This window comes from Gigantopelta aegis, chromosome 8 (genome assembly GCF_016097555.1).
Source record: "Gigantopelta aegis isolate Gae_Host chromosome 8, Gae_host_genome, whole genome shotgun sequence".
NCBI lineage: Eukaryota > Metazoa > Mollusca > Gastropoda > Neomphalida > Peltospiridae > Gigantopelta > Gigantopelta aegis.
The window spans coordinates 76784838-76808415 of record NC_054706.1 but is presented as its reverse complement, the minus strand read 5'-3'; the positions used below and the strand labels follow the sequence as shown (position 1 = coordinate 76808415).

Below are 23578 nucleotides of genomic sequence, written 5' to 3'. Positions count from 1 at the left end.
AACAAAAACACTTCATAAGCCATGGTTGTATGTAGCCATTGCAGTTTTATTTATGGAACCGGCCTTGTGGTTAGGTCAACAGGCTGGTAGGTACTGGGTTCGGATCTCGGTCTAGGCATGGGATTTTTAATCCAGATGCCAACTTCAAACCCCGAGTGAGTGCTCAGCAAGGCTCAATGGGTAGGTGTAAACTACTTGCACCTACTAGTGATCCATAACTGGTTCAACAAAGGCCATGATTTATGCTATCCTGCCTGTGGGAAGCGCAAATAAAAGATCCCTTGCTGCTAATCAGAAAGCGTAGCCCATGAAGTGGCGACAGCGGGTTTCCTCGCAAAATCTGTGTGGTCCTTAACCTTAGTCTGACGCCATATAACCGTAAATAAAATGTGTTGAGTGCGTCGTTAAATAAAACATTTCTTTCTTTCATTTGTGTATGCACTAGTCGACTAGATTTCAGTGCGAAAATGCATCATCGGGCAAATGTAAAGAAGACCGTCGCTAGTATACGGGCGACTGACAAATATTAGGTGGTTGCTAACACTAGAAACTGGTGTTATATGCACAGAAAAATATGCAGATGTTTCTTGTTGAACATGAGGGGGGAGGGGGGGGGGGGGATGTCCTAGTGACTGGTTTCCAGTTTTCCAGTTTTAACGCATGACGTGCAATACATGGCAGGATCAATAATCATTGGTGCCATCCTGTCCGAGGGATGGTGCATAAAACATCCTTGCTACTGATTTTTAAACACAGCAGATTTTTTCTCTAAGACTATACGTCAAAATTACCAAATGTTTGACGTCAAATAGCTGATGATTAATAAATCAATCTGTCGATATAAATCCTCTGTCAATATCTGTGTGGTCCTTAACCATATGTTTGACGCCAATTAAGCGTAAATGAAATGTGTTGAGTGCGTTGTTAAATAAAACATTTATTTCTTTCTTTCTATATATGTGTGGTCCTTAAGCATATGTCTGACGCCATATAACCGTAAATAAAATGTGTTGAGTGCGTCGTTAAATAAAACATTTCCTTTCTTCTTTGCTTGCGTCGCAGGATCGGACCATCTCGGTGAATCCATTCAACTGATTGGGTTTTTTCTCGTCCCAGCCAGTGCACCACAACTGGTCAAAAGCCGTGGTATGTGCTTTCTTGTGTGGGGGAAAGTGCATATAAATGATCCCATGCTGCATTGAGATAAAATGTAGCGGGTTTCCTCTGATGACTACATGTCAGAATTACCAAATGTTTGACATCCAATAGCCGATGATTGATTAATTAATCAATGTGCTCCAGTGTTGTTAAAGAAAACAAACTCTCTTTACCTGAAGTAGGCGGCATCAAAAGTTGAATATTTCCAAAAGGGGAGCAGAATGTTACTGGTATGATTTAAACAGTAGTTCTATACAATAGTTCTATAACAGGCCACGTCACCCTGAGAATTATGTGAATCAAATATAGGCTACCAACCTTGATACAATGATAGCATGGTAATTGTGTTATTGAGTGTCCAACCCAGGTGAGGGTAGGAGTGCGTTGTTAAACAAAACAACTTATATCTTTTTAATAATCTGTTTTATGGAGGCGGACGTCCCGTGCCAAAAGATGCCCACGATTGGTACATGTAAGGCTGTAATGTCTGGTCATGTGCACTACATCCAGAAAGTTCTTTGAAACTTAATTATAAAAGATCGCTAGATTTTGAATATATACTACTCAAAAGAATTTAAGGGTCAAAAATGTATAACCAAATAAGTTTCAGAGTGTATTAGATTCATGATGTAAACTACAACAAAAATTGTATTTATTGTTCCATATTTACAAAAAAAACACAAATAAACGTCACTGTATACAAGAAAGTCACATGACATGCTGTCAAAGTTGAAGGTTGTCAAACATGGATTTTACACATTAGAACATTCGTTTAATAGTGTGTGAATCCATCCCTGGCGCGAATACACTCGACACATCGTTGCCTCATGCTGTTGATCAGACGTCTGAAGAACTCTTGGGGAATGGCCTGCCACTCTGCCATAAGAAGTTGACCCAGATCATGAAGGTTGGCCGGAGGGGCATGGTTATCCCGAACTCTCTTGCCTAATTCGTCCCAGGCGTTCTCTATTGGGGCCAAGTCAGGCGAATATGCTGGCCAATCCATCCTGGCGATACCTTGTTGTCTGAGAAAGTCCGTTACCACCCTGGCGCGGTGGTGTCTGGCATTGTCATCCTGCAGAACTGCCCCGCCGCCAATCTGCTGAAGGCCTGGGAGAACCAACGGCCGGATAATCTCATTCAGATAGCGGATTCCATTCAGATTGCCATCCACCACATAGAGGGGGGTCCTGTGGTGGATAGAGATGCCGCCCCACACCATGACGCTGCCACCACCGAACCGGTGACGTTGTCTAACGTTAACGTCAGCGAAGCGCTCCCCAGGACGTCTGTAGACACGAACCCGACCGTCGTTGAACTGGAGACTAAACCTGGACTCATCAGTGAACATCACTCGAACCCACTGAACACGTTGCCACCGCAGATGAAGCGTGCACCAGTGACGTCTGGCCGTTCTGTGACGTGGTAGGAGTGGTGGTCGAACAGCCTGTCGACGGCAGCGTAGATTATTGGCTCTCAGACGATTGCGTATGGTTTGATCAGACACTCGAGTTCCAGTCGCAGTCCGCAGATGGTCACGTAATCGGCGTGCAGTAGTTGTGCGTTGACGTAGAGCCATATTGGTGATGTAGCGGTCCTCTCTATTTGTAGTGCTTCGGGGTCTTCCCGAACGTGGACGATTTCGAACAGAATTCGTTGCTTGGTACCGTTGCCACAGGTCGGCCAACGACACTCTGACTGACACCAAGTCTCAGAGCAACATTTCTTTGCGTATTGCCATCCTGAAGCCAAGCAATAGCCCTTCCTCGATCTTCGATAGTCAGTTGAAGTCGTACCATTGTCGAATTTGGAGTGTGCACCGTACACGAACGCAAGCTCCAATTATACGGAAATTCAGCACTGGGAACATGGAATACACGTGCAAAGCGTGCAAATGAAGCGCTTTGTGAAAAAGCAAGTTATGGGCACTTAGCAGACCTTTCGCTTTCGCCCTAATTTACATGCAAATGTAAGCATGTTTTCGCCATTAGAACTAGTCAACAGTGTCAGACAGTGGATTTTAATTCATTTATGGGTTGCTTAGACCCACTTTCGTCAAAATGGAACAATACCATGCGTGACATTATGGTCTAGCTAATATAATTGACATTCAGAAAATAATGTCGAAAATATCGTCTGACCCTTAAATTCTTTTGAGTAGTATATATTAATACAGTCTGAAGTCGTGATACCGGTAGTATAAGCAACTACTGAAGAAGTCTATGAGTGACGTGCACGGACAAAACGTTCCTTAGGCATACATCCGTTTAGTTATTGTTTGAAAAGCTGAAAACATAAATTCGCAAATAAGAAAATGAGTTTTTCCAACATGCAAAAAAAGTAAAGTTTGTTTTATTTAATGACGCTACTAGACCACATTGATTTTTTGTCTTATCATCGGCTATTGGACGTCAAACATATGGTCATTCTGACACTGTTTTTTAGAGGAAACCCGCTGTCGCCACATAGGCTACTCTTTTACGACAGGCAGCAAGGGATCTTTTATTTGCGCTTCCCACAGGAAGGATAGCACAAACCATGGCCTTTGTTGAACCAGTTATGGATCACTGGTCGGTGCGAGTGGTTTACACCTACCCATTGAGCCTTGCGGAGCACTCACTCAGGGTTTGGAGTCGGTATCTGCATTAAAAATCCCATGCCTCGACCGGGATCCGAATCCAGTATCTACCAGCCTGTAGACCGATGGCTTAACCACGACGCCACCGAGGCCGGTCTCCAACGTGCAAAGTTACACCAGCCATAATTGGTGTAACAAAGGTCGTAGTAGATAGTATATTGTGCAGGGACGTAGCTGGGGGGGGGGCAACAAAACACATCCGGAAAAAATTATAGAAAATCCGTTTAAGGAATTTTAGTATATTAACTACTCAGATGCCCCCACTGCCCGCAACAAAAAATCCTATTTAATATCCTTGCTGCTATAATCGAAAAGTGTAGGGTGCGGCGGCAGCGGCTTTCCTCTCTAATTATGTATGGTCCTTTTATATTACACACCAGTGTAAGATATTGCTCATGTCATAACAATCGCTCAATATATAACTAGTGTAATATTGACGTGGCGTGAGCGTGACGTAGATCACGACATCTTACTTCTGTGTTGCGGCTTGGTTACAGTTGGTTTGTAATAAATAAAAAAACTAGCTTGCCTGTTACACCATTTTTTTTATTTTAAATTAATGAAATTCGTGAACAGTGTTGGTATCTGATACCAAAACTGTTCCACTCGTGTCTTAAAAATGGTGTGACAGCCAAGCTCGTTTAGTATTCTATATATAATCTTATGTCCAACGTCATATAACAGTTACAGTAATTGAAAAATGAGTTGATATTTTTGTTTTATATATCTTTCATGATTTATGTTCAATTGGTAAATAAAAACGATTTATGTTTCTGCTGGACTATCCTTACCACGTTTTGTGTACTGTGCACAAGTACAGGGTTCGAACTTAACGAAATTACCGTAGGTCAGGAGCATCACCGACGGCACAAAAGTCCAAGACAAAAAGGGCACCATAACATTATGAAAAGGCACTATTGAAAAATTACACACGGTTCACATGGACCATAATATAATAGTGCTACAACAGGGTTGGCTGACGTATTCTACAGTGTTCTATACATTGACAGAATAAATAAATTTGTAAAAAAACTAAAAATCCTAAATAAAAGGGGCACTTCTCAAATTTGAGGGGGGGGGGGGTCCGGACACCTTCGACCCCCCCCCTAGATCCGCCATTGAGTGCCTCTGTCTATGTAGCCAACCTCTTTTGTAGGGACGGAGTCGAGCGGGACGTAGCCCAGTAGTTTTCAGGGACGTAGAGTGATCTGGACCGGGGGGGGGGGGGGGGGGGGGGGGGTCGAATATGAACCAAATGGACCTTTTTCTATTTTGTTTTTGCACCACCAGAAACTCCATATGTATAAACCTGTATGTTTTAGTTCTGAAAGCGGACCATTTGCTTCAGCGGGGGGGGGGGTAGTGCTCGCTAGGTGCGCGTTTGGTTCAGGAAGGAAGGAAAAGTTTCATTTAACGACGCACTCAACACATTTTATGTACGGTTATAAAAAAAAGTAAAGTTTGTTTTATTTAACGACGCCACTAGAGCACATTGATGTTTTATCTTATCATCAGCTATTGGACGTCAAACATATGGTCATTCTGACACTGTTTTTTTAGAGGAAACCCGCTGTCGCCACATATGCTACTCTTTTACCACAGGCAGCAAGATATCTTTTATTTGCACTTCCCACAGGCAGGATAGCACAAACCATGGCCTTTGTTGAACCAATTATGGATCACTGGTCGGTGCAAGTGGTTTACACCTACCCATTGAGCCTTGCGCAGCACTCACTCAGGGTTTGGAGTCGGTATCTGTATTAAAAATCCCATGCCTCGACTGGGATCCGAACCCAGTACCTACCAGCCTGTAGACCGATTGCCTAACTACGACGCCACCGATGCTGGTTTACGGTTATATGGCGTCGGACATACGGTTAAGGACCACAGAGATATTAAGGGAGAAAACCCGCTGTCGCCACCTTATGAGCTACTCTTTTCGAGTAGCAGCAAGGGATCTTTTATATGCACCATCCCACAGACAGAATAACACATACCACGGCCTTTGATATATCAGTCGTTGTGCACTGGCAGGAGCGAGAAATAGCCCAATGGGCCCACCGACGGGGATCGATCCTAGACCGACCGCGCATCAAGCGAACGCTTTACCACTGGGCTACGTCCCGCCACTTGGTTTAGGATCGATCCCCGTCGGTGGACCCATTGGGCTATTTTTGTTCCATCCACAATTGGTGTTACAAAGGCCATGGTATGTACTATGTATTATCCTTTCTGTGAGAAGCTGAATATAAATGATCCCTTGTTACTATAATCGAAAAAGAGTAGCCCATGTGGTCCTTATCCATATGTCCCACGCCATGTAACTGAAAAATGCGTTGATTGCCTCGTTCAAAACATGTCTTCCTTATTTTTCATGCTGGAGTGTCGTTAAACATTCATTCATTCATTTATTATTCCTGCTCCTGTAGGTCTACGTGCATACAGCAATGCTAACCTCCATACTGGTGATCTAGTCTAAATTAATGGATGCGGGAACTGTGTATATATTTTTAATCAATGTAGACATTACTAAAAATATCCAAATGACTCGACCTTCCTCCCCCCCCCCCCCCCCAAACTTCGCTCAGACAGTACGTTTTGGCATGGGTACGTATTGATGAAAGGTTGCTAATCAATTCGTACCATGGTCATTTTATATCTAGTTTGGTGGTTTCCTACTACAGTCTTTTCGTACCATGAAAAAGAAAGACTAAAAAATCCTTTCTCATTTATGTAGTTTTGTGGGCGAAATGTTGGGTTTTCTTCCGCTGTGAACGGAGGAAATCAAAATAAAGAAGAGCATAATGTCTGCGGCCAGTGCTGCTGAAAATGAATTGAACATTTTACCGGCGATTTATGACGTAATTCGAAGGTAGATCTTTAACTATTGTCAAAGTTCTCACATGGGGTACTTTATGTTATAATCTTTCACACACACACATACACACTCACATGTTCTGTCTCTCACTCTTTCTTCCACATAAAAATATTGTTGGTGAGCATGTCTGTTTCTCCAAAACTCCGTCGCAACAATTGCAAACAATTGCAACAATTGCAAAGCTCGGCGATCTATTTCGAGACGTAGACCACGTGATCGCGCACTGGGCGATTCCGCCTTGTGCAGCAGTTACAGGGGCCGTCTCATATCAAGCGAAGTTACAACATGGAAGAGTTGGCTAATGCCGTTTTGGATGAATTTGGATTTCATTACGTCATTAAACCAAAACAATTACACATTATTGATTCCATTTTGAATTTGAAGGATACATTTGGGGTGTTATCGACAGGATACGGCAAAAGTATGTGCTACGTACTGCCTCCTCTTATGAGACGACCCCTGTAACTGCTGCACAAGGCGGAATCGCCCAGTCTCGAAATAGACCGCCGAGCTTTGCAATTGTTGCGACGGAGTGTCACGAAGCGTAGCTGAATGTGGGTGCTGTCGGGTTTCTTTCTGTAGTATGTGTATTAGTGATTAATATGTGGATTTTTTGGTATCACTTAACTCGAAAATTATTGATGTAAAGGTATTTGACGTCAAACATAGGATTGTTGTGGTATTAGAGCGGGACTCGTTGCCTACCGTTTGGTAGTCAGGAATTGCCAAAAAAAGACATAGGTTGGTCTCTGACTGTAATGAGAGCGTGTTTATGTCCAAATGTCCGTCTAGCTCTCTTACAGTCAGAGTACTCGGGCTAGGTTTTATCTAATTGTTAACTGATTCAGTGATGGCGAGTGTCTTTTGTATTGTGATCCAGAAAGTTGGCAGTTCAAGGGTCAACAGTTAGATTGTAGCCAGGTATTTTTTTCAAGAAATATTAAATATACAGTTAGTTCCGTAGAAAAACTATCCAGTTAAAATGAAACATTTGCGGGTATCAAATAGACGATAATTTTTCAATTCAAATCATTTATTTATATATGAATCATATGGTTTCTAGACGTTTCGTACCCAAACCCGTTCGTACCATACCATTTCGTAACCACTAGCATACCAGTCCGTAACCAATTAAATAATGTCATACATTACACCTAACATTAATATATTTTTTAAATACACAATTATAATGTTATATTACAAAACTATTGTAACATTTAGCAAAAAATGTGTTGTAATAATCACTCAGTATCTTTTATAAGCATTAAATTAGCAATTATGTGCTGTGCATCACTGAAGCATGCCGTTTCGTAACCAAAAAGCATACCTTTTTGTAGCCAAAGAGCAATTCTTTTGTCATAAACCCATTTAATATTTGATTGTATTAACCCGTGTAATAACGGTATGCAAATTTCATGTCATATGCAAATTTAAAAGTTCATAATGCTACTTTCACCTGTCAATAATTGAAGGACTGTGCTAAATAGGGAATAAGTCACATTTTGAAAGTTTTGAGAAATATACCAACATATAAGTTTTTATTAATTTCACATTTACCTTTACCATAAATACAATTGTATGAATGTACTGGGTTTCAATATCTCTATATATAATTATATAATTATGTTAATATTACTATGTTTGTAAATATTATTATGTTTGTACATAAAATGTTTTTTGTCATGTAAAAAGAAAAATGTTGTGTTTGAAATATATCAACAAATAAGCTGACTTCGCTTGACATGATTCTTCGTGACAATTTCTAATCGCTAATTATTAAAATGCAGTTGGCTTGGATTTTTGTTGTTTTGTTTTTCATTAAATAACATGTACAAATGTGGGTACGAACTGGTATGCCGATGTTCCTCTGGTTACGAACTGGTATGCCTTTGGGTACGAACTGGTATGCTTTTGGGTACGAACCGGTATGGTACGAAACGGTATGGTTACGAAACGACCTGATACCGAAACGACCTGATACCGAATCATATAAACATGGCATGGTAATTGGTATACATTGGACAACATACATAATTAGAATATAAAATGGTAAGATCAGACACATAGTAATAATAATGATGATAATGATTATATACGTGTAATAGTTATATGACATGTACACGTAAATGTGTGCAGTGTCACTGAGAGTGTATACATGTTTATTCAAGTTGGTGTTGTAGTAGAGGGTATGGTAAGTTCATTTTGCCTATGGTTGAACATTTGATAACAGAATTGCCTGCAGTGTAACACCCGCAATTCTAAAAACTCCGTATGGTTATCTCCTAATTATTTTATAGTACACTGTACAGGGCACACATTAAGTCAATACTTTTCTTAATGTGCAGGGTGAGTGGGAAACATTTAGAAGGTTGTTGTTGTTGGAAGATTTAATTTGTTAATAATGACTCTGCAAGTACTTCAGTCAGGATTTAGTGAGTACGGTAGGTTATACATTTTTGATGTGTGTTCATTTGTTGCACTATTTCGGTTGAGTAACGGTTGAAACACTGTGCCACAAGTTTTGAATACCAGCTCAGGTCTTCTAGAATTTTTATAAAATCCACTAGCCATGGAATCAGTGATTTAAAAAATGTACTAGCCACAATTAAAAATTCACTAGCCCTACTTAATACAATTTTACTATTTAATAGTAATAATCAGATATGTCACCTAAAAAGGAAGATAGAGCTTACAAACATTAACATTGGGTGGGGGGGGGGGGGGGGGGGGGGGCTGGCAGGATATTCATATACTCTTCAAAAAAAGAAACGCAAAAGGGTACAAATGGGTTATAACTCCAATTTTATGTTTCCTACCGGTTCATGCTTTGTGAATATAAGGTCATTGCATGTCCCAAACACATTCCCACGGTTACATTCGATAAAACGCAGCTACTGTACAATAAAGTTCCAAAATGTGAATATTCGCAAAAACGCAGCCACGTACAAACCATGTCACCACTGCACGTGCGTTGTCTGCACGTGCAACATGAACACCGACAGTATAAAAGTGCAGGGTGTTTCGCTTGCCTGGCCTCTGTATCTGGCCGACAGTTGACAATCCAGGACATGCCACGTCTCGGTGAACCGCAGAGAAACAATGCCATCGGCTGACTAGACGCAGGCGAATCCAGAACGGCCGTTGCCAGGGCATTCCATGTGTCCCCAAGCACCATCTCCAGACTGTGGGACCGTTACCAGCAACATGGATCAACACGTGACCTCCCTAGATCCGGTCGACCACGGGTCACTACCCCCGGGCAGGACCGCTACATCCGGGTACGCCACCTTCGGGAACGATTGACTACTGCCACCTCCACAGCCGCAGAAATACCAGGTTTGCGCAGGATATCCGACCAGACCGTACGGAACCGCCTATGTGAGGTAGGAATTCGTGCCAGACGTCCAGTTCGAGGTGTCATCTTAACACCACAACACCGTCGACTCCGACTGCAGTGGTGCCAGATTCATCGACAATGGCCTCAACTGCGATGGAGACAGGTGTGGTTCAGTGACGAGTCCCGATTTCTGCTCCGACGTCATGATGGAAGATGTCGCGTGTATAGGCGTCGTGGTGAACGTTGTGCAGGAAGTGGACAGATTTGGCGGGGGTAGTGTCATGGTGTGGGCAGCCATCTCACACACTGGCAGAACTGACCTGGTCCACGTGCAGGGCAACCTGAATGCACAGGGCTACATTGACCAGATCCTCCGGCCACACATCGTTCCAGTTATGGCCAACGCCAACGCAGTGTTCCAACATGACAACGCCAGGCCTCACACAGCACGTCTCACAACGGCTTTCCTACAGAACAACAACATTAATGTCCTTCCTTGGCCATCGATATCACCGGATTTGAACCCAATTGAGCATCTATGGGACGAGTTGGACCGACGCCTCCGACAGCGACAACCACAGCCCCAGACCCTGCCCGAGCTGGCAGCAGCCTTGCAGGCCGAGTGGGCCACCATCCCCCGGGACGTCATCCGTACTCTGGTTGCTTCAATGGGCAGGCGGTGCCAGGCAGTTGTCAACACACGCGGAGGCCACACCCGGTATTGACTCCAAATGACCTTGACCTTGGTGGTGTGTCCTATCACTTACTCACAATGGACTAGAGTGAATTGTGAACAATCCTGCAACATTTGGTAATTATCGGACTCACCATTCAATAATTAAATCAATTCTCCAAATGTTACGACAATGTGGTTTTGCGTTTCTTCTTTTGAAGAGTATATTTACAAAATGGACTTAACGGCAGCATTTTACCTTTTTTTCACTAGCTGTTGGACATGGCAATAGCAGTTATTTACTAGCCCAACACTGTATATCACTAGCCATGGGAGTGGGGCTACCACAATCTAGAAGCCCTGCAGCTATATATAGGGTAATATAACCATTTTCAGACATAGAAAAAAAGAATCAACTATAATTTACTAGCCCCCCAGAATTTTGTTTTTGTTTCACGACACACTCATTATCATTGGGTCACAACTTGAAACTGTATGGTTAAAATTAAAAATACCAAATTATAATCTTGGTGGGCTATTTTAGATTTTAGGTCTGTAGGAACTAGGGGAGAGTAAGTTTTTTGCCCCACTATTATAAAGATACAAATCTGGTTTGTGCCCCCTCCCCTACCCCAAGACTGCCCCATTCATCCCAGAAATATTTTCCTTTGGGCCTGTCTTTGGCTTGGGTGTAGGGAATGATCACAAGATCTGTTGGAGATAACACTTTAAGAGGTGGTAATTTAAACAGAAGTGCAGAAATACTCAAATGCAAGTAAAAATTCTGATGGACGAGTTAAAAATACAACTACCAGTCTGATCAGTGATCTTTTGTTTTCTGACTAACTATTAACACATTTGTATTATTTTTATTATATTATATATATAAATAAATACCATTTCAGTGTTCGATATTAAACATTTTGGACAGTATCCTAGTTGGATATTAACATTTCAAAATCTGGTATCCCACCTGAGAATTTAGTATCCCACTTGAATGAAATTCATAAATAACACTGTAACAAACTTGGACAATACTGTTACTTAACTTCACCAGTACATAACGACTTTCATAGTTTCAGCGAAAAATAAAAACGCAGGATTAAAAAAAATACAAGCAACATTATATGGTATCCTGGTGGGATACTGGGTTATTGAAGTCTGGTATTCAAAATTAAATTCTGGTATCATCGGGATACCGTTAATCTTAAACACTGCATTTGAAGTGAAGACAGTGTATATTATAAATATATAACATTGTCAAACTTAAATAATGTAATATAATGTTCTATAGGCTGGCGGACTAATGGAAATTCTGGTGGGCTAGTAAATTTTAGTTGGTTCTTGTCCTTGTCCTTTGTTCTTAATTCTTTTTTTGTTCCATTTCTGCACCTTTGTTTGTGGCCAGAATTATTGGTAAAATATTATTTTTATTAAAAGTGCAGTATCATACATGTAGTTATAAATGCTATATTTGGCTATTCTTACATTTATTTGTGATAAATAACTATAAATTAAAATTATCCCACACATAATCTTTGTATATGTATAATTATATAATGTGCTTCATACAACATCTAGTCATGTTCAGTATGACTTGATTCCTGTCTATTATCACATCATAATAAATCTTATGAAACTAGCGAATCCACAAAAAATTTGAACTGAGCACACTCAATTCCATCCGTCTTCCTCCATAAAGATTGTACAAAATTTTAGGTTTCTACTCTTAAATTAAACTAATATAGTTTTTAAACCTGTATAATTTCAAAGCAAAAAATGTGTTAGGATGCTTATATATATATATATATATAAACTGACTCTAGAGCTGAGTACATAGTAATTTGTTTGGGATATGAAGATAATTTAATTTGTTATATATTATTATTAACAGAAATTATCTTATTTTCCTTTTTAGTATTGAGAAAGATTCTCATGATGTAAACCAGAAATTATCTGATCTCCAGACCCAGCTACAGAAGGCGAAGGAGTGTGTTGACAAATTACCCGGGATTCAGCAAAGCAAGGACGAACAGATCAAACGAATCCAGATTCTACGCAAACAGCTGATGCTCAAGACGGAACTTCTTCAAAAACATAAAAATCTCTCCAACTTTGACGTGGGGGATCAGTGACCAACCATCCATCTCTGGGGATCTGATCTTTCTACACAAGATCTGTAGTTCCACAAGATGGGGGAGGAAGGAAATGAGGTGCACCCTGTATTCCACAAAGACCCTGAAGACTGGATGCAGTACGTGTACAAACAGGTTCGAGTGCTAACGGCAGATGGGGTGGAACACATTGGCTGGGTCTACACTATCGACCCCGTGTCTGAAACCTTCGTCTTGGTCCAGTTCGTAGACGATCAGCCTCAGCTAGACATCCTCATGGGCCACGCCGTTACCAAGGTGATTGTGATTGATGAGAACACAGAGGCACACAAGGAAAAACTTGACTGTCTGTTCCGCCCGGACATGTTTCCGGCGATGTCGTCTGAGGACGTGAAGAAACAGCAGATGTTGGTGAAGTCGTGGCTCGACAAGAACCGCGTCCCCGTCCAGGTCAGTGGAGTGGGGGACGAGTTGCTCATGATTTCAGATGCCCTGGTCATTGAGCCACCTTACGGAGTGGGCAACTGCTGCAGCACAAATGAGATCATCCTCAGCAGAATTCAGGGACTCTTGAAAAACATGCCTGAAAATCTGGACGAGTGGTGACATCTGCTTAAAGACGTACAACCTCCTTGCCACCTTCATTATACATGTATGTAGTGTGTCTGGTTCTTTTAGAACTATTCCAGAAATGACCACAAGTGGTGGGAGTGAATAGTTTTTTCTTGATCTTCACAAGCCATGAAATTACTATGTAAATGCGACTACATGTATTTGTAATGAAGCTTTTACTTTATTCAATGATATTATTTACTGATGAAAAAAGTAAACATTGTTTAATAAACTCATGAATGTGTTTTAATAACTTTTAATTTCAATTGATATGAACCGAATCATTTGCTGTTGACAATGAAGTACAAGCATGTCATCATTAGTATTTAAAACATACATTGTATTTAGCTGGTGGGTTTTAGTGTTAAAATATAATATGAATATTTTGTATACATTGTCATGATCATGGAATCATTGTCGCATTAAATTCATCAAAACATTTATTTGTTATTTTATTGTATAAAGAGAGGCGAAAATTGTGCATGAATAGTGATGTGTATGTTTAAGTGACTAATGATGTTAATGTATCCACACTGAATGCCTATATGAAAGCAAGTACCGGTATTATAGTCCATCCATTCTATAAAAATGTTTTTTTGTAAATAATTTTAGTTTGGTTTTGACGTAAAAAGAAAAGTAAGTGTTTTGGAAATAACAAAAATATGTGTGTAATTGGTTAACCACATGGGTCCCAGTTGTCGGTGGCGTAGCATGGGTGGGACCACCAGGGGGGGTTGCCCCGGGCACAAAATTCTGGACTGGTGGAAGGGACTCTGGGAGTGCTAACGGTCCACTGGATAGGGGGCGCAATACTTGCCTTGCCCCGGGCACTGGCAACCCATGCTACGCCACTGTCAGTTGTTCAAACCATTGTTAAAATAACCGTGGGTTAGCCCAATATTTACCTTTTAATTATTTTTGCACACACACAAAATAAACTTCAGATTTGATTAAGATAAGAAACTTTATTGCATATAAACATTCCACATTTGGAACTGGATGCAAAACATAATATTTAGATATACATATTTAGTTGGTTCTAAATTGAGTTTCAACATCACGTCTTCAATTCAGTTTGTACTGAAACTACAAAGTTTTGAAAATAAGTCCTGTTTTAGTGAATTAAAGGACCAAACATTTTAGAGCTATGGGGCAGAATTAAGATCGGTGCTAGGCTTGTATTGAAGGATGGCGCCCCTCAATCTAACCCATTCTAACCAGTGCCCCACGACTAGTATATTGTAGGCCATGGTATGTGCTGTCCTGTTTCGGGAAATTGCGTATAAAAGATCCCTGTTGTAGGGAAATGTTTTATATAACGATACACTCAACATATTTTATTTATGGTTATGTGGTGACCACAGATACTGAGAGGAAACCAGCTGTTGCTGCTTCATGGGCTACTCTTTTCGATTAGCAGCAAGGGATCTTTTATATGCACCATCCCACAGACAGGATAGTACATACCACAGTCTTTGTTACACTGGCTGGAATGAGAAACAGCCCAATGGGTCCACCGACGGGGATCAATCCTAGACCGACCACGTATCAAGTGAACGCATTACCACTGGGCTACGTCCCGCCCCAAATGTAGGTTTCCTCTATATAAATTCATGAGAGTACAACAGATACGCATTCGTAATATTTTTCACACCAAGTGAATGGTTATTGAAATAATGCAGATTTAGTTCAGTAAATACATGGAAGTTCAATCGTATTTTAAAAACAACAACAAACGAGTAAATGTGATAGCATCACATATTTTATTAGTGATAATATATGTTAAATATTATTGGTGAATTCTAAATGTTTAAAAAAAAAAAAAAAAACATTTCATTGAAGTTCCTGCTACTCACTGCTGTTTTTGTTGCTGTACGATGCTGAATGACTTGATGAAGTGCCTCAAAGAAGACTATTGAGGAGGTGAGTGTGGGACTAACATTTAGTAATCTTCAACACAAATGACTAGGTGGTTCTCATCTGGGATAGACTTAAATGTACAAGTCTCCGAACGTTGGATGGTATAAAGTGTGGACATTTGCACAGGGTTTGTATTAAATGTTCTACTTACCCCCATCAGTATTTTTATGTGACAGGTTTTGCTATTTTAGTAATGATCAAACACTAGTTACCATAATTAGCTTCACTGACAATTTAAGATGTACACAAAGAAATTAATTAAGCACTCCCTAAAAAATTAAAAGGACACAAATGTACCCTTTAATAAATAAAAAAAGAGCCAGTTTTATTAGATTTATTTCTAGAAAAACCTTCCACCAAGAGGATGGTCTGGTATCAAGAAGAAAGGTAGAGACTGTCAACCTGGTATGTGGTGGTTCCACTCGCTTCCCACATTTTGTACCGGGGTTGACACTATGAGATTACAATAAATGTTTTCAGACAGAAATGGTCAATTATACTTGATCAAAGGACATTCCAAATACATAGGTAGGCCTAAACTGAATTGTGGCTATCAATTTGAATCAAATACAGTACTGTCCGATCTTTGTTATTAATTGAATTAAAATATTGAACGTTGCCATCATTATTTGTGTTTTTGTTAGTCAATGGACTATGATAACATACCCGGTAAAGTTTGTCCATCATATTTCAGGCTTGTCTTGAGAACATTTTGTTAGTAATGTTAGAAAAACAGCTGGAAGGTATTTAATTAAGTTCTCTGTGTATAGTTCAACACTGGCACTTTCCTGACATGGCATAACCTTCTGGAGCAGAATATGAACTTTAACAAAAAAAGATAGGGCCTACATCTTAAATGTAAATCATGACTTTTACCCGACTGTGTTTCAAATGAACAATATTTACTGGTATGGGTCATTACACATACACTGACTCAAGCTTTAATATGTCATTTATTCGCTATAAAGTTTTTGCTTTATTACTTAATGACATCCATCACTAAAGCTGGAAACATTCAAGTAATAAAGGGGAACTTAATTACAGTAGCATACAGTTACAGAAATGCATACTGAAAATACTGATTTGAACACATTCAGTTATATTTCATGATAAAATGGCAAGAGTTGTTTTGTTTTTTAAATACTGGATTTTTACAATTCAGTGACTAGATTATCTTGGAGTATACTTCTAGTATGTACAAACTCTGGATCTGTGTATAAAACATTTAGAGTGTAGACTCAAATCTTTAATGACGTCACATGCATGCAATTTGTATGACATTGCCATGATGTCTCCAGACATTATCGAAGCCTTGAGTCTAGACTTTAAAAGTTTTAGAAGCACGGGGCCAGACATTATTGAAGCCTTGAGTCTAGACTTTAAAAGTTTTAGAAGCACGGGGCCTGACATTACTGAAGCCGTGAGTCTAGACTTTAAAAGTTTTAGAAGCACGGGACTCTGGTTGTTTCTGGGTTTTTGTTACTTTATGTTGTGGAGATTTGAAAAATGACATAAAGGTGTGTTGATATGAAACGTCTGTTCATTTGATATAAGTCGGATCTTAAAAATCAGACGTACACAACACTAGTTTACATCACATAGATTATTTATTACGGATTTCAGCATAACTGGGTATTGAATTTGTGGAGGGAATATATAGTAATACCAAAATCCATTAAAAATGCATCAACCAATTTCCGGTTGTTACTGTTATCACACATTTGACTTTGCTACAAAACACAACAACCCTAACCCTTGAATTTACAATTCTTGGGTTATTACTGCCTACCAGCATACATGTTATATAAAATCAGTTAAATAATGTTTGGGTTTTTTCTTCTGGTATCCTTTCTACAATTCTGACTGGTGCATTTTTCATGGAGTTCAGATTACCTGGTGAGACAAATAGCCTGTATGTTATACATAAAGATGAGCGATAATATACTGCGCACATCTTTGTATAATGCTGCTCTTTGTCCATTTAAGGATTGCCTGCACTTGGTTAGGACTGCTCCAAAAATAACCACATGTGATGACAGGGATTCCTTCTGTTCTGAGCAATACAACTGGCAGGTTGGAGGTGACAATTGTGGTGGACATGCTTGAACCTTCAGTGGATATAAACACATAAATAGAGTTTGTGGTTGGTTGTCAAAGATTCAGTGGAAAGTTATTTTTTGTTTGGTGGGTTAGCTGAATTTGGGTTTTTTTTGAAGAAGTAAACAAATCCAGACTAGTAACTTCTGTTTTGTAGTGGTCAGTGGTAGGTGTTTCAGAAAACTGTCTCCCATGCAGCCTAAATGGATAGTAACAAACCATGTATTGACATAATGTTGGTTTTCGTCAGATTGGTTGGTCGGAATTCACTATGAAACCAACGTTTGTTAATGAGTGACAAACTACTTTTTTATTTCGCTGATTGCCTACACCTCAAGGCCAATAGTGGCAACAAATGATATCGACCTCCATAACTCATCTCTGGTCCCAAACAGCTTCTTCTCGAGTGTTGTTCCCATCAGGTATGTAGTGTCTCGCAGCTGCTGTAGGTTTTGACAGTCTAGGATGGCAAGTACAGTGGACTTGTGCATCTCCACAAGGACACGGGGGAGAGGGTCGGGAGAGAGAGCCAGCTGGAATACATTGTTCAGCTTGTCTCAGTCCTCGGTTGGAATATACTACTCACTCTTGCCGGGATGGTAGGTTATTAGTTCCCTACTGGTTCAACCGAAGGGGACTCTAGGTTTCATCTCCATCCATCCATCTGTCTTGCTGTCCAATCCGTCTGTCCCACTAAGTTTTCCGGATGTTCTTTTCACAATGCCTTGAGATATTGAGCTTAAATGTTTGTGTATAGCTTTACAATGTACCAGATCAAGTGCAACTTTCATGGCGATTTACTCATTTTTGACAACTTTATGGCCTTTGATTTATGAAATAAGAAAAACAAATTCCAGATGTTTGTTTTTTCACAATGATTTGAGATATTGAGTTGAAATTTTGTGTATAGCTTTATTATGTTCTATTATTGATGAAGTTGGACTTTGATGACATTTTACCCAGTTTTCACAGATCTATGGCCCTTGAATATGTTGGGCCCAGTAGGGAATATGTATTGCTTTAGCAGTACTCTCAGAATGCTTGTTCATTCACAGATCTATGGCCCTTGAATATGTTGGGCCCAGTAGGGAATATGTATTGCTTTAGCAGTACTCTCAGAATGCTTGTTCATTCACAGATCTATGGCCCTTGAATATGTTGGGCCCAGTAGGGAATATGTATTGCTTTAGCAGTACTCTCAGAATGCTTGTTCATTCACAGATCTATGGCCCTTGAATATGTTGGGCCCAGTAGGGAATATGTATTGCTTTAGCAGTACTCTCAGAATGCTTGTTCATTCACAGATCTATGGCCCTTGAATATGTTGGGCCCAGTAGGGAATATGTATTGCTTTAGCAGTACTCTCAGAATGCTTGTTCATTCACAGATCTATGGCCCTTGAATATGTTGGGCCCAGTAGGGAATATGTATTGCTTTAGCAGTACTCTCAGAATGCTTGTTCATTCACAGATCTATGGCCCTTGAATATGTTGGGCCCAGTAGGGAATATGTATTGCTTTAGCAGTACTCTCAGAATGCTTGTTCATTCACAGATCTATGGCCCTTGAATATGTTGGGCCCAGTAGGGAATATGTATTGCTTTAGCAGTACTCTCAGAATGCTTGTTCATTCACAGATCTATGGCCCTTGAATATGTTGGGCCCAGTAGGGAATATGTATTGCTTTAGCAGTACTCTCAGAATGCTTGTTCATTCACAGATCTATGGCCCTTGAATATGTTGGGCCCAGTAGGGAATATGTATTGCTTTAGCAGTACTCTCAGAATGCTTGTTCATTCACAGATCTATGGCCCTTGAATATGTTGGGCCCAGTAGGGAATATGTATTGCTTTAGCAGTACTCTCAGAATGCTTGTTCATTCACAGATCTATGGCCCTTGAATATGTTGGGCCCAGTAGGGAATATGTATTGCTTTAGCAGTACTCTCAGAATGCTTGTTCATTCACAGATCTATGGCCCTTGAATATGTTGGGCCCAGTAGGGAATATGTATTGCTTTAGCAGTACTCTCAGAATGCTTGTTCATTCACAGATCTATGGCCCTTGAATATGTTGGGCCCAGTAGGGAATATGTATTGCTTTAGCAGTACTCTCAGAATGCTTGTTCATTCACAGATCTATGGCCCTTGAATATGTTGGGCCCAGTAGGGAATATGTATTGCTTTAGCAGTACTCTCAGAATGCTTGTTCATTCACAGATCTATGGCCCTTGAATATGTTGGGCCCAGTAGGGAATATGTATTGCTTTAGCAGTACTCTCAGAATGCTTGTTCATTCACAGATCTATGGCCCTTGAATATGTTGGGCCCAGTAGGGAATATGTATTGCTTTAGCAGTACTCTCAGAATGCTTGTTCATTCACAGATCTATGGCCCTTGAATATGTTGGGCCCAGTAGGGAATATGTATTGCTTTAGCAGTACTCTCAGAATGCTTGTTCATTCACAGATCTATGGCCCTTGAATATGTTGGGCCCAGTAGGGAATATGTATTGCTTTAGCAGTACTCTCAGAATGCTTGTTCATTCACAGATCTATGGCCCTTGAATATGTTGGGCCCAGTAGGGAATATGTATTGCTTTAGCAGTACTCTCAGAATGCTTGTTCATTCACAGATCTATGGCCCTTGAATATGTTGGGCCCAGTAGGGAATATGTATTGCTTTAGCAGTACTCTCAGAATGCTTGTTCATTCACAGATCTATGGCCCTTGAATATGTTGGGCCCAGTAGGGAATTGTATTGCTTTAGCAGTACTCTCAGAATGCTTGTTCATTCACAGATCTATGGCCCTTGAATATGTTGGGCCCAGTAGGGAATATGTATTGCTTTAGCAGTACTCTCAGAATGCTTGTTCATTCACAGATCTATGGCCCTTGAATATGTTGGGCCCAGTAGGGAATATGTATTGCTTTAGCAGTACTCTCAGAATGCTTGTTCATTCACAGATCTATGGCCCTTGAATATGTTGGGCCCAGTAGGGAATATGTATTGCTTTAGCAGTACTCTCAGAATGCTTGTTCATTCACAGATCTATGGCCCTTGAATATGTTGGGCCCAGTAGGGAATATGTATTGCTTTAGCAGTACTCTCAGAATGCTTGTTCATTCACAGATCTATGGCCCTTGAATATGTTGGGCCCAGTAGGGAATATGTATTGCTTTAGCAGTACTCTCAGAATGCTTGTTCATTCACAGATCTATGGCCCTTGAATATGTTGGGCCCAGTAGGGAATATGTATTGCTTTAGCAGTACTCTCAGAATGCTTGTTCATTCACAGATCTATGGCCCTTGAATATGTTGGGCCCAGTAGGGAATATGTATTGCTTTAGCAGTACTCTCAGAATGCTTGTTCATTCACAGATCTATGGCCCTTGAATATGTTGGGCCCAGTAGGGAATATGTATTGCTTTAGCAGTACTCTCAGAATGCTTGTTCATTCACAGATCTATGGCCCTTGAATATGTTGGGCCCAGTAGGGAATATGTATTGCTTTAGCAGTACTCTCAGAATGCTTGTTCATTCACAGATCTATGGCCCTTGAATATGTTGGGCCCAGTAGGGAATATGTATTGCTTTAGCAGTACTCTCAGAATGCTTGTTCATTCACAGATCTATGGCCCTTGAATATGTTGGGCCCAGTAGGGAATATGTATTGCTTTAGCAGTACTCTCAGAATGCTTGTTCATTCACAGATCTATGGCCCTTGAATATGTTGGGCCCAGTAGGGAATATGTATTGCTTTAGCAGTACTCTCAGAATGCTTGTTCATTCACAGATCTATGGCCCTTGAATATGTTGGGCCCAGTAGGGAATATGTATTGCTTTAGCAGTACTCTCAGAATGCTTGTTCATTCACAGATCTATGGCCCTTGAATATGTTGGGCCCAGTAGGGAATATGTATTGCTTTAGCAGTACTCTCAGAATGCTTGTTCATTCACAGATCTATGGCCCTTGAATATGTTGGGCCCAGTAGGGAATATGTATTGCTTTAGCAGTACTCTCAGAATGCTTGTTCATTCACAGATCTATGGCCCTTGAATATGTTGGGCCCAGTAGGGAATATGTATTGCTTTAGCAGTACTCTCAGAATGCTTGTTCATTCACAGATCTATGGCCCTTGAATATGTTGGGCCCAGTAGGGAATATGTATTGCTTTAGCAGTACTCTCAGAATGCTTGTTCATTCACAGATCTATGGCCCTTGAATATGTTGGGCCCAGTAGGGAATATGTATTGCTTTAGCAGTACTCTCAGAATGCTTGTTCATTCACAGATCTATGGCCCTTGAATATGTTGGGCCCAGTAGGGAATATGTATGTACTCTCAGAATGCTTGTTCATTCACAGATCTATGGGCCCAGTAGGGAATATGTATTGCTTTAGCAGTACTCTCAGAATGCTTGTTCATTCACAGATCTATGGCCCTTGAATATGTTGGGCCCAGTAGGGAATATGTATTGCTTTAGCAGTACTCTCAGAATGCTTGTTCATTCACAGATCTATGGCCCTTGAATATGTTGGGCCCAGTAGGGAATATGTATTGCTTTAGCAGTACTCTCAGAATGCTTGTTCATTCACAGATCTATGGCCCTTGAATATGTTGGGCCCAGTAGGGAATATGTATTGCTTTAGCAGTACTCTCAGAATGCTTGTTCATTCACAGATCTATGGCCCTTGAATATGTTGGGCCCAGTAGGGAATATGTATTGCTTTAGCAGTACTCTCAGAATGCTTCTTCATTCACAGATCTATGGCCCTTGAATATGTTGGGCCCAGTAGGGAATATGTATTGCTTTAGCAGTACTCTCAGAATGCTTGTTCATTCACAGATCTATGGCCCTTGAATATGTTGGGCCCAGTAGGGAATATGTATTGCTTTAGCAGTACTCTCAGAATGCTTGTTCATTCACAGATCTATGGCCCTTGAATATGTTGGGCCCAGTAGGGAATATGTATTGCTTTAGCAGTACTCTCAGAATGCTTGTTCATTCACAGATCTATGGCCCTTGAATATGTTGGGCCCAGTAGGGAATATGTATTGCTTTAGCAGTACTCTCAGAATGCTTGTTCATTCACAGATCTATGGCCCTTGAATATGTTGGGCCCAGTAGGGAATATGTATTGCTTTAGCAGTACTCTCAGAATGCTTGTTCATTCACAGATCTATGGCCCTTGAATATGTTGGGCCCAGTAGGGAATATGTATTGCTTTAGCAGTACTCTCAGAATGCTTGTTCATTCACAGATCTATGGCCCTTGAATATGTTGGGCCCAGTAGGGAATATGTATTGCTTTAGCAGTACTCTCAGAATGCTTGTTCATTCACAGATCTATGGCCCTTGAATATGTTGGGCCCAGTAGGGAATATGTATTGCTTTAGCAGTACTCTCAGAATGCTTGTTCATTCACAGATCTATGGCCCTTGAATATGTTGGGCCCAGTAGGGAATATGTATTGCTTTAGCAGTACTCTCAGAATGCTTGTTCATTCACAGATCTATGGCCCTTGAATATGTTGGGCCCAGTAGGGAATATGTATTGCTTTAGCAGTACTCTCAGAATGCTTGTTCATTCACAGATCTATGGCCCTTGAATATGTTGGGCCCAGTAGGGAATATGTATTGCTTTAGCAGTACTCTCAGAATGCTTGTTCATTCACAGATCTATGGCCCTTGAATATGTTGGGCCCAGTAGGGAATATGTATTGCTTTAGCAGTACTCTCAGAATGCTTGTTCATTCACAGATCTATGGCCCTTGAATATGTTGGGCCCAGTAGGGAATATGTATTGCTTTAGCAGTACTCTCAGAATGCTTGTTCATTCACAGATCTATGGCCCTTGAATATGTTGGGCCCAGTAGGGAATATGTATTGCTTTAGCAGTACTCTCAGAATGCTTGTTCATTCACAGATCTATGGCCCTTGAATATGTTGGGCCCAGTAGGGAATATGTATTGCTTTAGCAGTACTCTCAGAATGCTTCTTCATTCACAGATCTATGGCCCTTGAATATGTTGGGCCCAGTAGGGAATATGTATTGCTTTAGCAGTACTCTCAGAATGCTTGTTCATTCACAGATCTATGGCCCTTGAATATGTTGGGCCCAGTAGGGAATATGTATTGCTTTAGCAGTACTC

The 23578-nt window shown here is 40.5% G+C and overlaps 2 protein-coding genes across 2 annotated transcripts; both read left to right on the top strand.

Annotated features, from left to right (window-relative positions):
- The first annotated feature begins 6581 nt into the window (after nt 1-6581).
- On the top strand, nt 6582-12819 carry LOC121378587 (mediator of RNA polymerase II transcription subunit 9-like). The gene is made up of 2 exons (XM_041506835.1): nt 6582-6668; nt 12603-12819. Exons 1-2 carry the CDS (start codon nt 6601-6603, stop codon nt 12817-12819), a joined length of 285 nt encoding a protein of 94 aa, XP_041362769.1. The 5' UTR covers nt 6582-6600.
- A 57-nt stretch (nt 12820-12876) lies between these two features.
- On the top strand, nt 12877-13851 carry LOC121378586 (gem-associated protein 6-like). The gene has a single exon (XM_041506833.1). It carries the CDS (start codon nt 12877-12879, stop codon nt 13402-13404), a length of 528 nt encoding a protein of 175 aa, XP_041362767.1. The 3' UTR covers nt 13405-13851.
- The last annotated feature ends 9727 nt before the right edge of the window (nt 13852-23578 follow it).